This window comes from Ahaetulla prasina, chromosome 1 (assembly GCF_028640845.1).
Source record: "Ahaetulla prasina isolate Xishuangbanna chromosome 1, ASM2864084v1, whole genome shotgun sequence".
NCBI classification, from domain to species: domain Eukaryota; kingdom Metazoa; phylum Chordata; class Lepidosauria; order Squamata; family Colubridae; genus Ahaetulla; species Ahaetulla prasina.
The window spans coordinates 305,048,947-305,069,011 of NC_080539.1; the positions used below are offsets into that span (position 1 = coordinate 305,048,947).

At 39.2% G+C, this 20,065-nt stretch overlaps 2 protein-coding genes across 2 annotated transcripts in view; one reads left to right on the top strand and one right to left on the bottom strand.

The window, feature by feature from the left end:
- The window catches only part of LOC131187675 (spermatogenesis-associated protein 13-like), a 51,117-nt gene extending 47,829 nt beyond the window's left edge, over positions 1–3,288 (bottom strand). Inside the window, exon 1 of the mRNA XM_058162162.1 lies at positions 3,259–3,288. Coding sequence (XP_058018145.1) covers positions 3,259–3,288 — 30 coding nt within the window. The remainder of the gene's footprint in view (positions 1–3,258) is intronic.
- A 4,612-nt stretch (positions 3,289–7,900) lies between these two features.
- The window catches only part of LTK (leukocyte receptor tyrosine kinase), a 142,780-nt gene continuing 130,615 nt past the window's right edge, over positions 7,901–20,065 (top strand). The window contains exon 1 of the mRNA XM_058162053.1: positions 7,901–8,057. Within this exon, the coding sequence (XP_058018036.1) occupies positions 7,997–8,057 (61 nt within the window). The 5' untranslated portion in view covers positions 7,901–7,996. The remainder of the gene's footprint in view (positions 8,058–20,065) is intronic.

Here is a 20,065-nt window from a genome sequence, read left to right on the forward strand (position 1 = left end):
CGGTGGCTTAGTAGGTAAGACGCTGAGCTTGTCGATCGAAAGTTCTGCAGTTCAGCGGTTCAAATCCCTAGTGCTGCATAACGGGGTGAGCTCCTGTTATTTGTCCCAGCTTCTGCCAACCTAGCAGTTCAAAAACACGTAAAAAATGCAAGTAGAAAAATAGGGACCACCTTTGGTGGGAAGGTAACAGCGTTCTGTGCGCCTTAGGTGTTTAGTCATGCTGGCCACATGACCACGGAGATGTCTTCTGTCAGCACTGGCTCTTCAGCTTTGAAATGGAGATGAGCACCGCCCCATAGAGTCGGGAATGACTAGCACGTGCTAGAACTTTTAAATTCCTTTTATATTTATATTCTTTAAAAGTAGTTCTAAAACTGAAGCTGTAACTTATCCTGACTTATTCTATGTGCCCCAATATGCATATTGCTGCATTATTCCTGTGGATTTGTAACTTGGTCACAATAGAGAGAATGTTTGGAAAATAGGGAATTTACATTAATTCAAATAATGCTTTAACACATTAATAGCAATAGCACTTAGACTTATAAACCATTTCATACTGCTTTACAGCCCTCTCTAAGCGGTTTACAGAATCAGCATATTGCCCCCAACAATCTGGTTCCTCATTTTACTGACCTCAGAAGGATGGAAGGCTGAGTCAACTTTGAGCCAGTCAGAATCAAACTCATGGAGTCTAATCATTGCACCATCACAGCTCTGGTGTTATTGTTTTTTTACCTAATAAATATGAATAAACATGCTGCAAATGATCACACTATAAATTTGCCTCTCTTTTTTTATGGCTGATGCACACACGCAGGTGTGCTATCACTCTTTGCTTACATGCATAGTTGGAGTTATTGTCTGAAGTCTGGTTCACAAAGAAATTCAAGACAATGTGCTTCCAGAAGAATAAGAGAAAAATGAGTCATGACTGACCATGGCTAAATTCAGACTAGCATGGCTCTTGACAGGAATAAATATTCACATGATGGCAAATAACTTTCATGACCAAAGTACATGATGGAGGAGGAAGTGTCAGTATCAGTGGACAATAGAGGGAAGGGGGCATTTGAGAGACTTTGCCCAGCAGGCCTAGGCTCTCTATTCAAGATCTTACAAGAAATTCACATAGTCAAACAATTACGACTTGAATCCAAAAGCTCGGAAAATAAAACCTCTGGTCCCAGTAACCGACTCAGATTAGATCCTGAAATTATAATTTGAATTTTGGATCCCAACAACAAGAAAACCTATGGTTTCATTCTGTCAAAAGAAGCTATTTTCCATTTGATTCATGATATACCTTACATAACATAACATAACATCAGAGTTGGAAGGGACCTTGGAGGCCTTCTAGTCCAACCCCCTGCCCAGGCAGGAAACCCTACACCATCTCAGTCAGATGGTTATCCAACATTTTCTTAAAAATTTCCAGTGTTGGAGCATTCACAACTTCTGAAGGCAAGTCGTTCCACTTATTAATTGTTCTAACTGTCAGGAAATTTCTCCTTAGTTCTAAGTTGCTTCTTTCTTTGATCAGTTTCCACCCATTGCTTCTTGTTCTACCCTCAGGTGCTTTGGAGAACAGCCCGACTCCCTCTTCTTTGTGGCAGCCCCTGAGATATTGGAACACAGCTATCATGTCTCCCCTAGTCCTTCTTTTTGTTAAACTAGACATACCCAGTTCCTGCAACCGTTCTTCATATGTTTTATCCTCCAGTCCCCTAATCATCTTTGTTGCTCTTCTCTGCACTCTTTCTAGAGTCTCAACATCTTTTTTACATCGTGGCGACCAAAACTGGATGCAATATTCCAAGTGTGGCCTTACCAAGGCATTATAAAGTGGTACTAGCACTTCACGTGATCTTGATTCTATCCCTCTGTTTATGCAGCCCAGAACTGTGTTGGCTTTTTTAACAGCTGCTGCACACTGCTGGCTCATATCTAGATGGTTATCCACTAGGACTCCAAGATCTCTCTCACAGGTACTACTATTGAGCAAGGTACCACATATACGGTACTTATACCTTATACCTTATTTGTATAACTTATCTTATTTCTTCCATAGACTTGGGGCAGTGGTGGGATCCTGCCGGTTTAATAACCGGTTTGATGATCACGTGCTTCGCACGTGTGCGCGCTTGTGCATGCATGCAGTTTTATGAAAACTTACCTTCCCCGTTACTGCTGGGGAGAAACACAGCTGAGGCGCAGCAATCCGCTCTGCCGTGTGAATCAGCTGAGAAGATATAGGTCAGTAAAGTGCAGGGGCAGGCGGGCAGGCCCACCTGATCATCGGAGCTACCGGTTCATCCAAACCGGTCCAAACCGGTAGAATCCCACCCCTGGTTTGGTGGTAAGTCATCTAGTCAAAATTCCTGATTCAGTTCAGGGCTTCTGGAATGAAAGCATTTTTTTAAAAAACCCTAAAAGCTTCATTCTTCTGTTTGAAACTTACCTTGGAGAGCCCATCCCTCTTTAGATTATTGTTTCCATTGTTTAATTGCTCCTATCTTTAAGCAGTGTTTCCTAATGTTCAACTCAAACTACCTTGTTATCTCTAAAGACCATTTGATCTAGCGCAGAGCTCTAGAGCAGCCGAGAACAAGCATTTCTGCTTTTCTGTATGACAGCCCTTCATGTGTTTCTATCTTCTCTTTCTCATCTTACTATTTTACCAGTGGAAGGAAAAGGAAAAGAAGCCAGACAGTCATTGGGAGCAGTAATTGGGGAAGAGGAAGTAGGGAGACCACAAGTGGGATGAAAAGAGTTGCAGAGAACAGAGAAGTCTACCTGGACTTGGGATTACTCCAATTTGATCCGCTAGATATTTCAGCTGATTTATGTCCATTCTGAATCTCAGGTTGTCATATATAGTTGCAAAAATTCAGCTGACTAGCCCAGTTGGAGTTTTCATTCTCTCTCCCTGCTGTCATCTGTTAATTTGCTGGTGTGAATTTGCAGCTCAGATACTGCAACTCTTAGAAATTAGTTTTGTCAAATGTTGGGGAATTGGAGAAAACTAAGTGTCCTTATGTTTATTGCTATTTTTAAAATTTAAGCCAATGCACTTTCCTTCCAAAGTAGTAAGATTTGGTAGGAGGACTAATCAATGGAGTTTGAATTAATCAGAACAGGAATATTTTCATGTAAAAACTTAATGTAATTAAAAATCTCTGTTATATCACATATATTTTCACTGAAGACCGTGAGCTCAAATCCATGCTAACATTAATAAGTTAAAGTCAATCTCACCTGAATAGTATCAGTATTCTTCGGCATCATTTTTCGAGTTAGTGAAAGACACAGAGGTATAAGATTCAACTGCAGAGAAAAGGCCAAAATTGATTATTCTCAATGGCAATGTTTCATAAAAAGGCATCCTAACCCTAACCCTACATCAGTTTCTCTTTCCATATAAGAACATAAGGAAATGGTTTAAATCAAAAATTATTGATCCAAAACTGCTGGATTAGGTGAAGATAACAGCAGTAGATAATATTTTTAAGACACAATTTGTTTTATTTTTGGGTTCATCCTGTGTCTTATACTTAGTGCCACTACTCTTGCCTCAGTGTTTATGAATTTTTATATTCCTGTGGAAAAAAATTCTTAAATATCTGGCTGGAGAATGTTTTAAAGTTGCCAAGGTTGAGAAACACTAACATTATGTATTCATTTCAATCCTGCAACCTTGCATGTTAGGGCTGGAAAGGAAGGATGGTTTTTCAGACTGATCAATGGAAAGTCTTTGGTTACAAATTTGATCCATAGTTTGAAGTCACAACACTATGCAAGACCTAATAAACTGGTCTGACATGCTAGACTTTGACATTCAGGCAAAAGTTTTTGAATGAATACAAACAAGTGGAAAATCTGCAGGAAAAAATATCCAAGTATCTCAAAGTATTTTTATTTACATTTATAGTGATCTTACTTAAAAATGAGTTGTACATATAAGAATACTTGGATGAAATGGTCTTCTCCAATTACAGTACAGATATGAAGAACCTGAAACTTTTTTGTTTGCCCAAAGGAAGATCAGTTTCTTCCCTTGACTAAAAAGCTGTTATATACATTCTAATCAGATAACAAGATTTTAAAATTATTGAAAAGCTCTTATCTATTAATTAAATTTAATTTGGAAGACAATGATATCATTAGAGAGATTGCAGCATGAATATCAGTTGGTCCTAAAAGATATTTATCTCGCATCCCTATGAATTTCACGATGCATAGCAAAGTTAATTTTATTAGGTAGATCTAGGTTGCAATTTGCAATGCGAAACATTTTACAAACTGTAACTTAAATGAGCTGGATGAGAAAGAAACAGTCTACTGAGCCTGCAAAATTATTGGTTCCCCTAACATGCACTGATTTGCAAGATCAATGATGCAGCACTGGCCCCCATACACTACAGTATGTAAGAAATCAGAGCCAAGCTCCTAGAGGTGAAATGTATTGTCAAGCTCAAATGCACATTATTCTTCTCTTCTCAACTCCTTTGTTCTTAAAATGGTGCAAGCTTTTTCTTCATACAGAACACTTGGCTAGGAATTTCACAAATGGTAAATCCTAGAAACACCTAGTCAGATCCAAATGCCCAATGTTTTGAGAACTCCCCCCCCCAACACACACACACAAAATGGAACTGCTGACCTGCAGTTCATTGCATCGAGATATAATCAATGCAGCTGGTCAGGAAAGGTGCTGCGACTTGTTGGCTATTTCTGCACAATGTAGCAATTCCCATAACTGACATAACTCTGTGCTCCAGGAATGCACAATGACTTCTTTATCCAGCAGTCACTTTTAGTTCTCCCAAGTGCTACAAAGAAAACTGGCAGTTTTTATTGGAGCCATAACAAAATAAGCAACTCATTTATGCCATTTTATTTTGGTTTGTTTAGTCTACCAAAAATTTTTAAAAATCTGCAGATCATAGACAGTGCCACTACCAATGAGTTTACCATCCTTATCCATTTCCATCCAAAACCCCATTTTCACCGCACCTGTTTAGCCTTTTGTCTTGATCAGATGTTGGAGGGAAGTTAAACCTCCCTCAACATCCGATCAAGACAAAGATGATCAGATAGGATCTTCAGATAGGATGATCACAGAACACAGGTGTAGTTCGGCTGACTGAGAAGGAGTTGGTTTAGCTCCAGACAAATTCAATGAGTTGTCTAGGTTAATTAATTGAGGTCTGAATTGTGCATAACACATTAATCTACTAGATTCATATTAGCATGCCATTGACATGCAGGATTTGTAACTGATAGAAGAGGCCAGGAGATATTTATATTTATAAGACAATAAAATATGTGAAGCTCAGAATTGAACTGTGAAATTAGCGATAATTTCTGATCTTGGTTGTTTGCCCACAGACATTTCATTATCTAACTAGGTAACATCATCAGTTGCTTTATATTACAAAAGGCCAAGAGAAATTTGCCTCTTGACTGAGAAGCATGTCAACTGTCTGGTTTAACCTTCCCTATTCTGCATTTTTTTCAGTAGCAGTTATCCCTTTCCTTCTTTGACTTGGATTTAGATCTACCCACAGAACAGAGAATCTCTCCTTCAAGTCAAGCTCAACTGCAATAACTTTTTGTAGTTTTCTTGGGCCATTGGTTCATATAACTCAATACTGAGCACAGCAGCATTTCTCAATCTGGTGTCCTTCAAGTCTACTGAACTAGAAGTCATATTATCCTCAATCATCTGCTTATAGTTTGTAGCAGCAACCTTCCAAGTTTTAAATCAGGGAAGCTTCCTAACAACTAGACACAAGAACAGTTTTTTCCCGAACGCCATCACTCTGCTAAACAAATAATTCCCTCAACACTGTCAAACTATTTACTAAGTTTGCACTACTATTAATCTCATCGTTCCCACCACCCATCTCCTTCCACTTATGACTATATGACTGTAACTTTGTTGCTTGTATCCTTATGATTTATACTGATATTGTTTCCTGATTGCTTATTTGTATGCTATGACTATCATTGTTGTACCTTATGATTCTTGATGAATGTATCTTTTCTTCTATGTACGCTGAGAGCATATGCAAATTCCTTGTGTGTCCACTTGGCCAATAAAAAATTCTATTCTATTCTATTCTAACCTACTTGCAGATCTTAGTTTTTTAAATCTTGTACCCTTTTGTAAACAAAATAGATGTTGTAGCAGGCAGTTCTTCTTTGATTTGTTAGAGCAAGGAGGATTATCCCAGGTTAGAACAAAGAAGTGAGTAATTGAGAGGCCACAGATGATACAAGTCATGATGCTTATATTGCATTGTGCTGTTCTATAATTGTGCTGTATAACAGATATTTTGGAGTATTACCCACCTGTTTTTTCAAAGGAACTCTTCCCCAAATACTTGCATTTCCTTTTTCCTCTTCACTGGGGAACATTGTAAAGACTATGGTTGAATTTCTGGGATTAATCTATTCAGCCAATTTCAACTGGGTCAAATGGAGGGTCTATGTAATAAAAAGTTTAGGGGTGTTTCAGAGGCAATGCAGACACACCTATAACTGTTGACAGTGGTGGGTTTCAATTTTTTTACTACCGGTTCTGTGGGTGTGGCTTGGTGGGCGTGGCAAGGGAAGGATACTGTAAAATCTCCATTCCCACCCCACTCCAGGGGAAGGTTACTGCAAAATCCCCATTTCCTCCTGATCAGCTGGGACTTGGGAGGCAGAGAATAGATGGGAGCAGGGCCAGTCAGAATTTTTACTACTGGTTCTCCGAACTACTCAAAATTTCCGCTACTGGTTCTGCAGAACTGGTCAGAATCTGCTGAAACACACCTCTGACTGCTGACCTCTAAACGTTGAAAACTAAAGGTATGAAATAGCCTTTTCTGGAAGGAGACAGAAATTTAAATCTTCCCTTGGTTTTCCAAAGGTAAAAATCAAATATACAGTATGTAACATATGAAATTGTTCAAACCTTCCATCTGTTTCTGTGTTATAGTAATAGCACCAAATGCAATATATGTGTTCAGAAACATTCCTTTATATGAGAGAAACATTAAGTTATAAAAATGTCCATTGGCAGGAAATGTAGTCATTAAAACCTACATCTGTCTAAATATTTCAAAAATAGCTGTTTTCCTTAGTGTATTTATAATGTTGCAGGGAACAAAATAAGATGAATTTACTTTATTTCAATTTGCACCTTATTGTAACCAACCTGAGACATTTATCTAGGTAGTTATAGATAGAATTAGATGCAACCTTATCAAAATCACCAATCCAAGTGAATGCCAATGCTTACCTGTATATTGCACGAGTCAAAAAGAGGGCTGTGAAAATATGTACAGACCTCTCGCATCCTGGACATAAACTGTTTCAATTCCTACCCTCAAAACGACGCTATAGAGCACTGCACACCAGAACAACTAGACACAAGGACAGTTTTTCCCCAAACGCCATAACTCTACTAAACAAATAATTCCCACAACACTGTCAAACTATTTACTAAATCTGCACTACTATTAATCTTCTCATCGTTCCCATCACCCATCTCCTTCCACTTATGGCTGTATGACTGTAACTTTGTTGCTTGTATCCTTACAATTTATATTGATATTGATTTTTTCTTGATTGCTTATTTGTACCCTATGAGTATCATTAAGTGTTGTACCTTAGGATTCTTGATGAATGTATCTTTTTTTTATGTACACTGAGAGCATATGCACCAAGACAAATTCCTTGTGTGTCCAATCACACTTGGCCAATATTTTTTTTTTCTATTACTCAATGGGGGCAGGGTGGGGTAATCATTTTCAACAGTCTTCATCTTCACTTGCTGAAAGAAGTATAGGACAATGAAACCATGAGGGCTTTAGGACCCATGAGAGTCTGCCAAAGCAGAAGGTGGAATTCTATAAGCCAGCAAGAGTGCAAATGTTAACATCAGAGCTTTTGTAGAACCCTTAAAGAGAAGGGTTGATGCACAAGCGAAGCAGAGAGCAAAGTCATGGATTGCTTCCTACATCTGATTTTCTACTTTCAGCTGGTGCTCTCTGTCACTATGCTAGGTAAGACAATTGGCTGTGCAAGGACATCTTTATCCTTTTGGGTGTGGAGTTTGTGCCTGATGACTTTGTTTCATCTTATCTTTTGAAATTTGAAAAAGAAGGAAAGGGGGGAAAAAAGAAAAGAAAAGAGAGGATATTTAGGCAATAGAGATACTGACTAAGAGGTTAGCTGGTAAATATTGCAATGGGATGTGAAATGTTTCAGAAGGGGAGGGAGGGAAGATATGCCGAGTCCTGGGTTATCAAGAGAGGAAAGCGATTCTAACTTGTACCTGGCAATTCCAAACGGGGCAAAAAAAAGATCGTCAAGCTATAGGTAAGCCTTGAGTGGAGAGCGTTTTAGCTATTTCTGAGAGGATTAACACACTGCAGGGAAGAATTCATTGAAAGAGTCTGATGGGAATGATTGCCGGAGGTAGATAAAGCTGGTGAGGGGTCTTCCTGCATGAATAGAGAGGGGAAAAAAAGACCCAAACTTTGGTAAAATGACTTGGATGCAGGAAAGGTTGTTACGATATCAGCAGAAGGATAGTGGCATCTGGTGGATGAGGAGAAAAGCTTTGTTATGTATCGGGAGGGAAAGAGGGTGACTGCCACCCAGGGGAAGGTATACAAGAGGGAGTATCAAATAGAAACTACTCAGCTTTGTTTACTATTGTCGGCTTTATTCTGATTCTCACCAGAAATACGATGGATTTACTTTATTCTGATTCTCCATTTAAATACAATGGATTGGATAACTAAGGGAGGGGAAAGGGTTGGAAGAGTGGAAATCAAACATTGCAATTTGAAAGGTGGCTGTGAGGTATTAAAAAATGAGCAATTTATTTATTACACTTTCCTCCAGTTTTCAGGTAAGGAGCCTCCCGGAACAGTTTATAACTTTAAAAACAATCCAACGTAAACCCTTAATATTGTACACGCAGGCTTTAAAAGATAGAATTGTTACAACATTGTGTGTTTTACAATAGCCACCAGCCGTGCTACGGCAACCAAAGTTGACTATCCAAATACTGGAGCTTCAGCAGTTTGCATTGTACGATTCTAAATGCCTTTGGGTAGAGACTCTGCTGATAGAATTTTTTAAATTCTCATTTTACCTATTTTTTCCTTGCAATTTTATTTGTTACTGAAGCTGTTTTTATATATATATAAAATGTGGAGAGAACAGTGTAAATATTTCAAGGAACAATTTATTTTGTGGGCATTCACATGTTTTGTTTCTGCGGAACGATTTTGTTATGAGTATGTGACACTATGATATTAATATTTTTATTGCGAGGGGGAAAAAAATAAAAAGAGATTGCTCCCCCAAATGCTTTTAACTGGAGAAAATAAGACTCATCAACGTTACTTCCCAATAAACATACATAAGATTCAACTGCACATTATTTGTTAATTTGGCATCTGGGAACCCTGATCTCCCTAATAATTAAAACTCAGCTAACCTCCCAAATCATACAATTTTAAGCAAACTGTCATTTCAATAGAAGAAAATATATAGCTGAAGGTTGAACTGTGGAGTTTTTGGTGCTCTCTGAGCTTGGTTGCTTCTTTGTTGGTTTTAAACTCCCCCCCTCACCTTTCTCTTAAGGATGCTATTTCATTCTTTCAATGGCCACAGAAGTTTGCCTGTGAAATCGGTGTCTTTCTAAACTGTTTGTGGCTGCCTAGTTGGTGTAAATGCATCCAACATAGGTCAGACGTGCTGAATCTTAGACTTCCTTGCAATTTTCCCAGGCTTCATTTTGTCTTTTAAAAATGAGCAATTTTATTTATTATTCACGCTTTTATACCGCCCTATCTCCCTAGGGACTCAGGGCGGTTTACAGCCACTTAAAAAACATATATATATATATACAGGATAAAACATTAATTTAAAAAACTTATTACATAGGCCGAATATTTAAAATAGAGATATAAATAATAAAACCCTATTTAAAACCAGATTTAAAATTTAAAATTCTAGTCCAGTCCTGCGCAGATAAATAGATTTGTCTTAAGCTCGCGGCGGAAGGTTCGAAGGTCAGGAAGTTGGCGAAGTCCTGGGGGAAGCTTGTTCCAGAGGGTGGGGGCCCCCACAGAAAAGGCCCTTCCCCTGGGTGTCGCCAGTCGGCACTGCCTGGCCGACGGCACCCTGAGGAGTCCCTCTCTGTGAGAGTGCACGGGTCGGTGAGAGGCATTTGGTGGCAGCAGACGGTCCCGTAAGTAGCCCGGCCCTATGCCATGGAGCACTTTGAAGATCATTACCAAAAATTGAAGCGCACCCGGAAGGCCACAGGCAGCCAGTGCAGTCTGCGCAGGAGAGGTGCTACGTGGGAGCCACGAGGGGCTCCCTCTATCACCCGCGCAGCCACATTCTGAACTACCTGGAGTCTCCAGGTGCTCCTCAAGGGGAGCCCCATGTAGAGAGCATTGCAGTAATCCAGACGAGATGTCACGAGAGCATGAGTGACCGTGCATAGGGCATCCCGGTCTAGAAAGGGGTGCAACTGGCAAACCAGGCGAACCTGGTGAAAAGCTCTCCTGGAGACGGCCGTCAAATGGTCTTCGAAAGACAGCCGTCCATCCAGGAGGACGCCCAAGTTGCGCACCCTCTCCATTGGGGCCAATGACTCGCCCCCAACAGTCAGCCGCGGCTGCAGCTGACTGTACCGGGATGCCGGCATCCACAGCCACTCCGTCTTGGAGGGATTGAGCTTGAGCCTGTTTCTCCCCATCCAGACCCGTACGGCTTCCAGACACCGGGACAACACCTCGATAGCTTCGTTGGGGTGGTCCGGTGTAGAAAAGTACAGCTGAGTGTCGTCAGCGTACAGCTGGTACCTCACACCGAAACCACTGATGATCTCACCCAGCGGCTTCATATAGATGTTGAACAAGAGGGGCAAGAGAATCGACCCCTGAGGCACCCCACAAGTGAGGCGTCTCGGGGCCGACCTCTGCCCCCCCGTCAACACCGTCTGCGACCGATCGGAGAGATAGGAGGAGAACCACCGATGAACGGTGCCTCCCACTCCCAATCCCTCCAACCGGTGCAGCAGGTGCAGCAGATGGGTTTGCAAAACCCATCAAGCAAAATTTGGAAACCTGCATTCATATTCTTCAGCACTTTTATAGTTGAAAGTAGAACCTCTGGCAAAGAATGGCAGATTAAAGATAGCTAGCTCTATGTAAAATGGAGCAATTGTGGCTAGGAACTGAAGAATAGATTGACTCTTTCAGCCATCTCTGGAAAGTAGAGGTGTGAGATTGCCAGTATTGGGCTCCAAACAATTGCTTCTCCCAAGGAGACTGCAAGGCAGCAGTCTTTAAAGGATGGAAGAACTGGAAGATGAGGGGATTTGCCAACTTTGTTCCAGCTACAATCAAAGCAGAGGTGTGTTTCAGGAGGTTCTGACCAGTTATGCAGAACCGGTAGTAAAAATTTGAAACCTGCATTCATATTCTTCAGCACTTTTATAGTTGAAAGTAGAACCTCTGGCAAAGAATGGCAGATTAAAGATAGCTAGCTCTATGTAAAATGGAGCAATTGTGGCTAGGAACTGAAGAATAGATTGACTCTTTCAGCCATCTCTGGAAAGTAGAGGTGTGAGATTGCCAGTATTGGGCTCCAAACAATTGCTTCTCCCAAGGAGACTGCAAGGCAGCAGTCTTTAAAGGATGGAAGAACTGGAAGATGAGGATTTGCCAACTTTGTTCCAGCTACAATCAAAGCAGAGGTGTGTTTCAGGAGGTTCTGACCAGTTATGCAGAACCGGTAGTAAAAATTTGAAACCTGCATTCATATTCTTCAGCACTTTTATAGTTGAAAGTAGAACCTCTGGCAAAGAATGGCAGATTAAAGATAGCTAGCTCTATGTAAAATGGAGCAATTGTGGCTAGGAACTGAAGAATAGATTGACTCTTTCAGCCATCTCTGGAAAGTAGAGGTGTGAGATTGCCAGTATTGGGCTCCAAACAATTGCTTCTCCCAAGGAGACTGCAAGGCAGCAGTCTTTAAAGGATGGAAGAACTGGAAGATGAGGATTTGCCAACTTTGTTCCAGCTACAATCAAAGCAGAGGTGTGTTTCAGGAGGTTCTGACCAGTTATGCAGAACCGGTAGTAAAAATTCAGACTGCCCCCCCCCATCTATTCTCTGCCTCCTGAGTCCCAGCTGATCAGGAGGGAATGGAGATTTTACAGTACCTTTCCCTTGTCACGCCCACCAAGCCACACCCACCAAGCCATCCCATGCCCACCAAGCCATCCCATGCCCACCAAGCCATCCCATGCCCACCAAGCCATCCCATGCCCACCAAGCCATCCCATGCCCACCAAGCCACACCCACAGAACCGGTAGTAAAAATTTGAAACCTGCATTCATATTCTTCAGCACTTTTATAGTTGAAAGTAGAACCTCTGGCAAAGAATGGCAGATTAAAGATAGCTAGCTCTATGTAAAATGGAGCAATTGTGGCTAGGAACTGAAGAATAGATTGACTCTTTCAGCCATCTCTGGAAAGTAGAGGTGTGAGATTGCCAGTATTGGGCTCCAAACAATTGCTTCTCCCAAGGAGACTGCAAGGCAGCAGTCTTTAAAGGATGGAAGAACTGGAAGATGAGGATTTGCCAACTTTGTTCCAGCTACAATCAAAGCAGAGGTGTGTTTCAGGAGGTTCTGACCAGTTATGCAGAACCGGTAGTAAAAATTCTGATTGGCCCCGCCCCCATCTATTCTCTGCCTCCTGAGTCCCAGCTGATCAGGAGGGAATGGAGATTTTACAGTATCCTTACCCTGCCACGCCCACCAAGCCACACCCACAGAACCGGTAGCGGAAATTTTGAGTAGTTCGGAGAACCGGTAGTAAAAATTTGAAACCTGCATTCATATTCTTCAGCACTTTTATAGTTGAAAGTAGAACCTCTGGCAAAGAATGGCAGATTAAAGATAGCTAGCTCTATGTAAAATGGAGCAATTGTGGCTAGGAACTGAAGAATAGATTGACTCTTTCAGCCATCTCTGGAAAGTAGAGGTGTGAGATTGCCAGTATTGGGCTCCAAACAATTGCTTCTCCCAAGGAGACTGCAAGGCAGCAGTCTTTAAAGGATGGAAGAACTGGAAGATGAGGATTTGCCAACTTTGTTCCAGCTACAATCAAAGCAGAGGTGTGTTTCAGGAGGTTCTGACCAGTTATGCAGAACCGGTAGTAAAAATTTGGAAACCTGCATTCATATTCTTCAGCACTTTTATAGTTGAAAGTAGAACCTCTGGCAAAGAATGGCAGATTAAAGATAGCTAGCTCTATGTAAAATGGAGCAATTGTGGCTAGGAACTGAAGAATAGATTGACTCTTTCAGCCATCTCTGGAAAGTAGAGGTGTGAGATTGCCAGTATTGGGCTCCAAACAATTGCTTCTCCCAAGGAGACTGCAAGGCAGCAGTCTTTAAAGGATGGAAGAACCGGAAGATGAGGGGATTTGCCAACTTTGTTCCAGCTACAATCAAAGCAGAGGTGTGTTTCAGGAGGTTCTGACCAGTTATGCAGAACCGGTAGCGGAAATTTTGAGTAGTTCGGAGAACCGGTAGTAAAAATTCTGATTGGCCCCACCCCATCTATTCTCTGCCTCCTGAGTCCCAGCTGATCAGGAGGGAATGGAGATTTTACAGTATCCTTCCTCTGCCATGCCCACCAAGCCACACCCACCAAGCCATCCCATGCCCACCAAGCCACACCCACAGAACCGGTAGTAAAAAAATTTGAAACCCACCACTCAATCAGAGCCTTCCACAGGACAACTAAGTTCACCCATTAATTGCTTTTAAAAAGTTAGACAACCTCAAAATGACAAGGCTGGAAACCCTGGGTATTTCTTTCAATCCCTAATATAAGAAAATGAAATAGTATCTTTAGGAACTTATAATAAACAAGAAAAAGCAAGACAAGGGTTTGGTCATAGAAAGTTTTAAACATGCTCAGACCTCAGAAAGCAGTGGACTATTTTATTTTGACTATTAAGACTTTGAAAATAATTTAAAGAATAAATGGATTTTCATGGGATATAAATTATTTAGATATTGAAGACATAACAACTTCTAACGATTTTCAAGGGCATTCTTGAGGAATGAATCAATATGGTCAGCTGTGTTGTATTTTCTTAGAAACATCCTGTTCCCAGAAAAACAAGATATGTATTAAAGTCTGACAACAACGTGAACAAGAATTTGTCATTAGATTAAAAAAATAATTGGTTGGGGCTTTAAATATTACGAAGGGCATAAAAATGACAATCCCAGAGAGCAATTGGCATAATTTCTTCTTGGAAAGCAAGCTTTTTAAAATTTTGAAGAAATTCAAACAAGGATCATAATCATCTGAATGGATTAAAGAGAAAGATTGTTATGCATAAAAAGGAACACAAAGTCATTTGATCAGGGTTAAAATGGAAAAATTGTGTTGACTGCTAGAATAGAAAAAAAATTGTGTATTGGATTTGCTTACAGTTAACATGGTGTTTAAGACTTTCTCCCTACAGTTACTGTATATATACTAATTGGATAGCATTTAAATTGGTGTTGTATGTGATTTCACTTAAGGTAAGGGGTTTTTATGAGCTGGTTTTATGAGGAAAAATTGTCCCACTTTGCTATGTTAAATTTCATCCTTTATTCATATTAGGATACTAGGACTATTTTTGGTCTTTTAATTGTAGATTTGTTTACAGTTAGGAGTTGAGATGTGGAATCATGAGTTGTTTGTTAGTATTATTTTAGGACTCTGGACTTTTTGCTATCATCTGAAGAACATTATGTATTAGATTTGCCTATAGTTAAGTGTTGAGTTGTAGGAGTGAAGAGTTTTATATCTGCCAATTTAGAAAAAGTGTGAGATGGTGTGTCAGTCCTCCCAGATAAACCCAACAGAAGATACAACTAGATGAGCCAAATCTATATCTGTAGATTTCTAATCTACATCTGTAAGGCTACATTAACAGAATCTTGCAAGTCTGAAGACATAAACTTCCCTCTGCCACTTTTAACTATCTGATCAATTAGTCTTTCCTAAACTGCTTTCTCTGACTGTTAAGTCACTGGGGATTTCCCCCTCACTTGCCTGATTGTTTCCTAGGCAGCATTTCTTTCCCTTATCCCCCAAAGCCATTCACACATTTCATTACATAGTGAAATTGTTTATACTTGTGATGAGGATTGGAAGTCAATTTTTTAAAGATGTTTTTCTTTTTCTGTTTTTTCTTTTCTTGCACAGTTTATTCTTTTTATTCTTTTTCAGTTTAAATTGTCCTTTATTATTAAACAAAATTTTGAATGTTTTTTTAAAAGTGGAAAGAGGAGAATGTTTGTAACTATTATTCTTTTTAAAAATGTTGAATCTCCCTATATTACAAATGTCAGAACAAACCCTTCCTTTCTTCCTTCCTTCTTTCTTTCTTCCCTCCCTCCTTTCCTTCTTTCCTTCCTCCCTCTCCCTAAATGTATCTAAGCAATCACATGATGATTTAACCTAAAGAACCTGTAAAAGTGTGTGTGTGTGTGTGTGTGTGTGTTTGTGTGTGTAATTTTGAGCAGGTGCAGCAGATGGGTTTGCAAAACCCATCAAGCAAAATTTGGAAACCTGCATTCATATTCTTCAGCACTTTTATAGTTGAAAGTAGAACCTCTGGCAAAGAATGGCAGATTAAAGATAGCTAGCTCTATGTAAAATGGAGCAATTGTGGCTAGGAACTGAAGAATAGATTGACTCTTTCAGCCATCTCTGGAAAGTAGAGGTGTGAGATTGCCAGTATTGGGCTCCAAACAATTGCTTCTCCCAAGGAGACTGCAAGGCAGCAGTCTTTAAAGGATGGAAGAACTGGAAGATGAGGGGATTTGCCAACTTTGTTCCAGCTACAATCAAAGCAGAGGTGTGTTTCAGGAGGTTCTGACCAGTTATGCAGAACCGGTAGCGGAAATTTTGAGTAGTTCGGAGAACCGGTAGTAAAAATTCTGATTGGCCCCACCCCATCTATTCTCTGCCTCCTGAGTCCCAGCTGATCAGGAGGGAATGGAGATTTTACAGTATCCTTCCTCTGCCATGCCCACCAAGCCACACCCACCAAGCCATCCCATGCCCACCAAGCCACACCCACAGAACCGGTAGTAAAAAAATTTGAAACCCACCACTCAATCAGAGCCTTCCACAGGACAAATAAGTTCACCCATTAATTGCTTTTAAAAAGTTAGACAACCTCAAAATGACAAGGCTGGAAACCCTGGGTATTTCTTTCAATCCCTAATATAAGAAAATGAAATAGTATCTTTAGGAACTTATAATAAACAAGAAAAAGCAAGACAAGGGTTTGGTCATAGAAAGTTTTAAACATGCTCAGACCTCAGAAAGCAGTGGACTATTTTATTTTGACTATTAAGACTTTGAAAATAATTTAAAGAATAAATGGATTTTCATGGGATATAAATTATTTAGATATTGAAGACATAACAACTTCTAACGATTTTCAAGGGCATTCTTGAGGAATGAATCAATATGGTCAGCTGTGTTGTATTTTCTTAGAAACATCCTGTTCCCAGAAAAACAAGATATGTATTAAAGTCTGACAACAACGTGAACAAGAATTTGTCATTAGATTAAAAAAATAATTGGTTGGGGCTTTAAATATTACGAAGGGCATAAAAATGACAATCCCAGAGAGCAATTGGCATAATTTCTTCTTGGAAAGCAAGCTTTTTAAAATTTTGAAGAAATTCAAACAAGGATCATAATCATCTGAATGGATTAAAGAGAAAGATTGTTATGCATAAAAAGGAACACAAAGTCATTTGATCAGGGTTAAAATGGAAAAATTGTGTTGACTGCTAGAATAGAAAAAATTGTGTATTGGATTTGCTTACAATTGACATGGTGTTTAAGACTTTCTCCTACAGTTACTGTATATATACTAATTGGATAGCATTTAAATTGGTGTTGTATGTGATTTCACTTAAGGTAAGGGGTTTTTATGAGCTGGTTTTATGAGGAAAAATTGTCCCACTTTGCTATGTTAAATTTCATCCTTTATTCATATTAGGATACTAGGACTATTTTTGGTCTTTTAATTGTAGATTTGTTTACAGTTAGGAGTTGAGATGTGGAATCATGAGTTGTTTGTTAGTATTATTTTAGGACTCTGGACTTTTTGCTATCATCTGAAGAACATTATGTATTAGATTTGCCTATAGTTAAGTGTTGAGTTGTAGGAGTGAAGAGTTTTATATCTGCCAATTTAGAAAAAGTGTGAGATGGTGTGTCAGTCCTCCCAGATAAACCCAACAGAAGATACAACTAGATGAGCCAAATCTATATCTGTAGATTTCTAATCTACATCTGTAAGGCTACATTAACAGAATCTTGCAAGTCTGAAGACATAAACTTCCCTCTGCCACTTTTAACTATCTGATCAATTAGTCTTTCCTAAGCTGCTTTCTCTGACTGTTAAGTCACTGGGGATTTCCCCCTCACTTGCCTGATTGTTTCCTAGGCAGCATTTCTTTCCCTTATCCCCCAAAGCTATTCACACATTTCATTACATAGTGAAATTGTTTATACTTGTGATGAGGATTGGAAGTCAATTTTTTAAAGATGTTTTTCTTTTTCTGTTTTTTTCTTTTCTTGCACAGTTTATTCTTTTTATTCTTTTTCAGTTTAAATTGTCCTTTATTATTAAACAAAATTTTGAATGTTTTTTTAAAAGTGGAAAGAGGAGAATGTTTGTAACTATTATTCTTTTTAAAAATGTTGAATCTCCCTATATTACAAATGTCAGAACAAACCCTTCCTTTCTTCCTTCCTTCTTTCTTTCTTCCCTCCCTCCTTTCCTTCTTTCCTTCCTCCCTCTCCCTAAATGTATCTAAGCAATCACATGATGATTTAACCTAAAGAACCTGTAAAAGTGTGTGTGTGTGTGTGTGTGTGTGTTTGTGTGTGTAATTTTGAGGAACGAAACAGATAGTAAAGACACTGAAACAAAAATTAAGCAGGATTTCCCACAAAGAATATGGACAGAAAAATAGCAAAGACAGAGTTAAAAAACAAAAACAAAAAAAATCTCTCCTGTAAATATTTAAGGACCATAAGAAGGTATGTAGTTGCATCCATTTGCCTTAATTACAGAATTCCGCTTTCCTTCATATTTGGTGTCATTCATCAGGTGGCAACAGCACTTGGCTGGTGTTGTATGAATATAGAAAGTTTATAAACAAAGTCGCATCTGGCTAGGACTTGATTGTCCCCCAAGAATTCCAGGCCGTAGGCTAGACTGGGCAACTGATAAAACATTACTGAAAATGACATTGGCAAAACCACTTCTATTGCCAAGAAACATCTATTGATTTTTTTAATACTTTTATACTGATAAAAGTATCTTAGGCAGAATTCAGCCTGAATCTGGTGTTTCTTGTGTCCTTCATGTTGTTATTAATGTATACTAAAGGAATAGTGGGGTTTAGAGCTTTGGTGGGGAAAAGGAAATCAAATCTGCCTGCATAAAACAATATCAGAAAAGAAAAAGAAGATGTCAAATTAAATTTTTTAAAAACCACAGGAAAACCTTATAAATAGCACATGACAAGTTACATAAGGACCCTGTGATCCAACTCCAAAGCACAAAAGAAATTGCAAAATAGAATCTAGAAAAGGTCAAGATGAATACCGTTGCTGTTTAGAAATGGGATTCCTCTGTTTTTCATTGGTACATTTTGTCTTTGTAACATAGGCAGTTATCCCTTAACAGCCACAAAATAAACTTTTACAAAGATGGCGGTTGTATCAATGTTTCTCAAGCTTGTCCACTTGAAGATGCGTGGACTTCAGCTCCCAGAATTCCACATTCTGGGAGTTGAAGTCCACGCATCTTCCAGTGGCCGAGCTTAAGAAACACTGTTATAGGCCATTGTGTCCTTGTCACTAAACTTCAAACTTTAAATGCATACGAGGGTGAACCCACAGTTTTTCCCATATAAGAGGAATCTACAAGTATTACCCCATAGTTTAGACATTTGAGAATTGGGGGATGGATTACTATACTGAGATCAGGAGTGTCAAACTCACGGCCATGGGCCAGATGTGTCATGCCACCCCCATCCCCAGTTTAGCGAAGAGGAAAAAAGTTGTGATACGTAATGTGATGAGTTTGATACCTCTGCTGTAGATCAATCAGAGTGTCTGTGGATTTATGCTTATAAGAAGAGATATCTATTGAAATTTCTTGCCTTTATTTACTTGCTAAACTCAGTAAAAATGAGGATTTTAGAAATGATTAACACACACTCCTTTAGTCTTAACATAACTGTAAAAGTGTAAAAACTCAGACCTGTGCTTCTATATTCATCAAATTACTACAAGTCATACTTGCCATTGAAAAGTAAATACCATATATTAATGGTTGTTATAAGCATTGCTTTCTATTTATTACTGTACTTGAATACAGAACAGGAGCAGCTCTATAAATTATACGACTCTGTATATGTGCATATAGCAGAACCAGTTTGTGTGCATGAGTGAAAAAAGCAGGCATCATTACTACAGAGTATTGCTTTCTAAAGAAGATAATTTATGAACAACAAACATTCACAAGAGTCCAGATTCTGATTATTTCGAAACCAGAGTTGAGAAGATTAGATTTCCAGCAGTGAAAGAGCAACTTCCAAACCTTGCATAGTTCTTTGTCCTGAGATGAAACATGTAGAGGAAAAACAAATATTCAAAACAAACAAATCTCTGCATATTTTCAAGATTCGTTTAGATTGCAGGATATAGCTTTTGTTCCTCAGGAATTTGGGTTGTGTTGGCACAGAATTTTATTTACGCTGTATATATATGATTATATATACAATTGAAATTCTCTGTAACCATATTAGGATAGAAGATTTTGTATATCATATAGATCAGTGGTGGGTTTCAATTTTTTTTACTACCAGTTCTGTGGGCATGGCTTGGCGGGCATGGCAGGGGAAGGATACTGTAAAATCTCCATT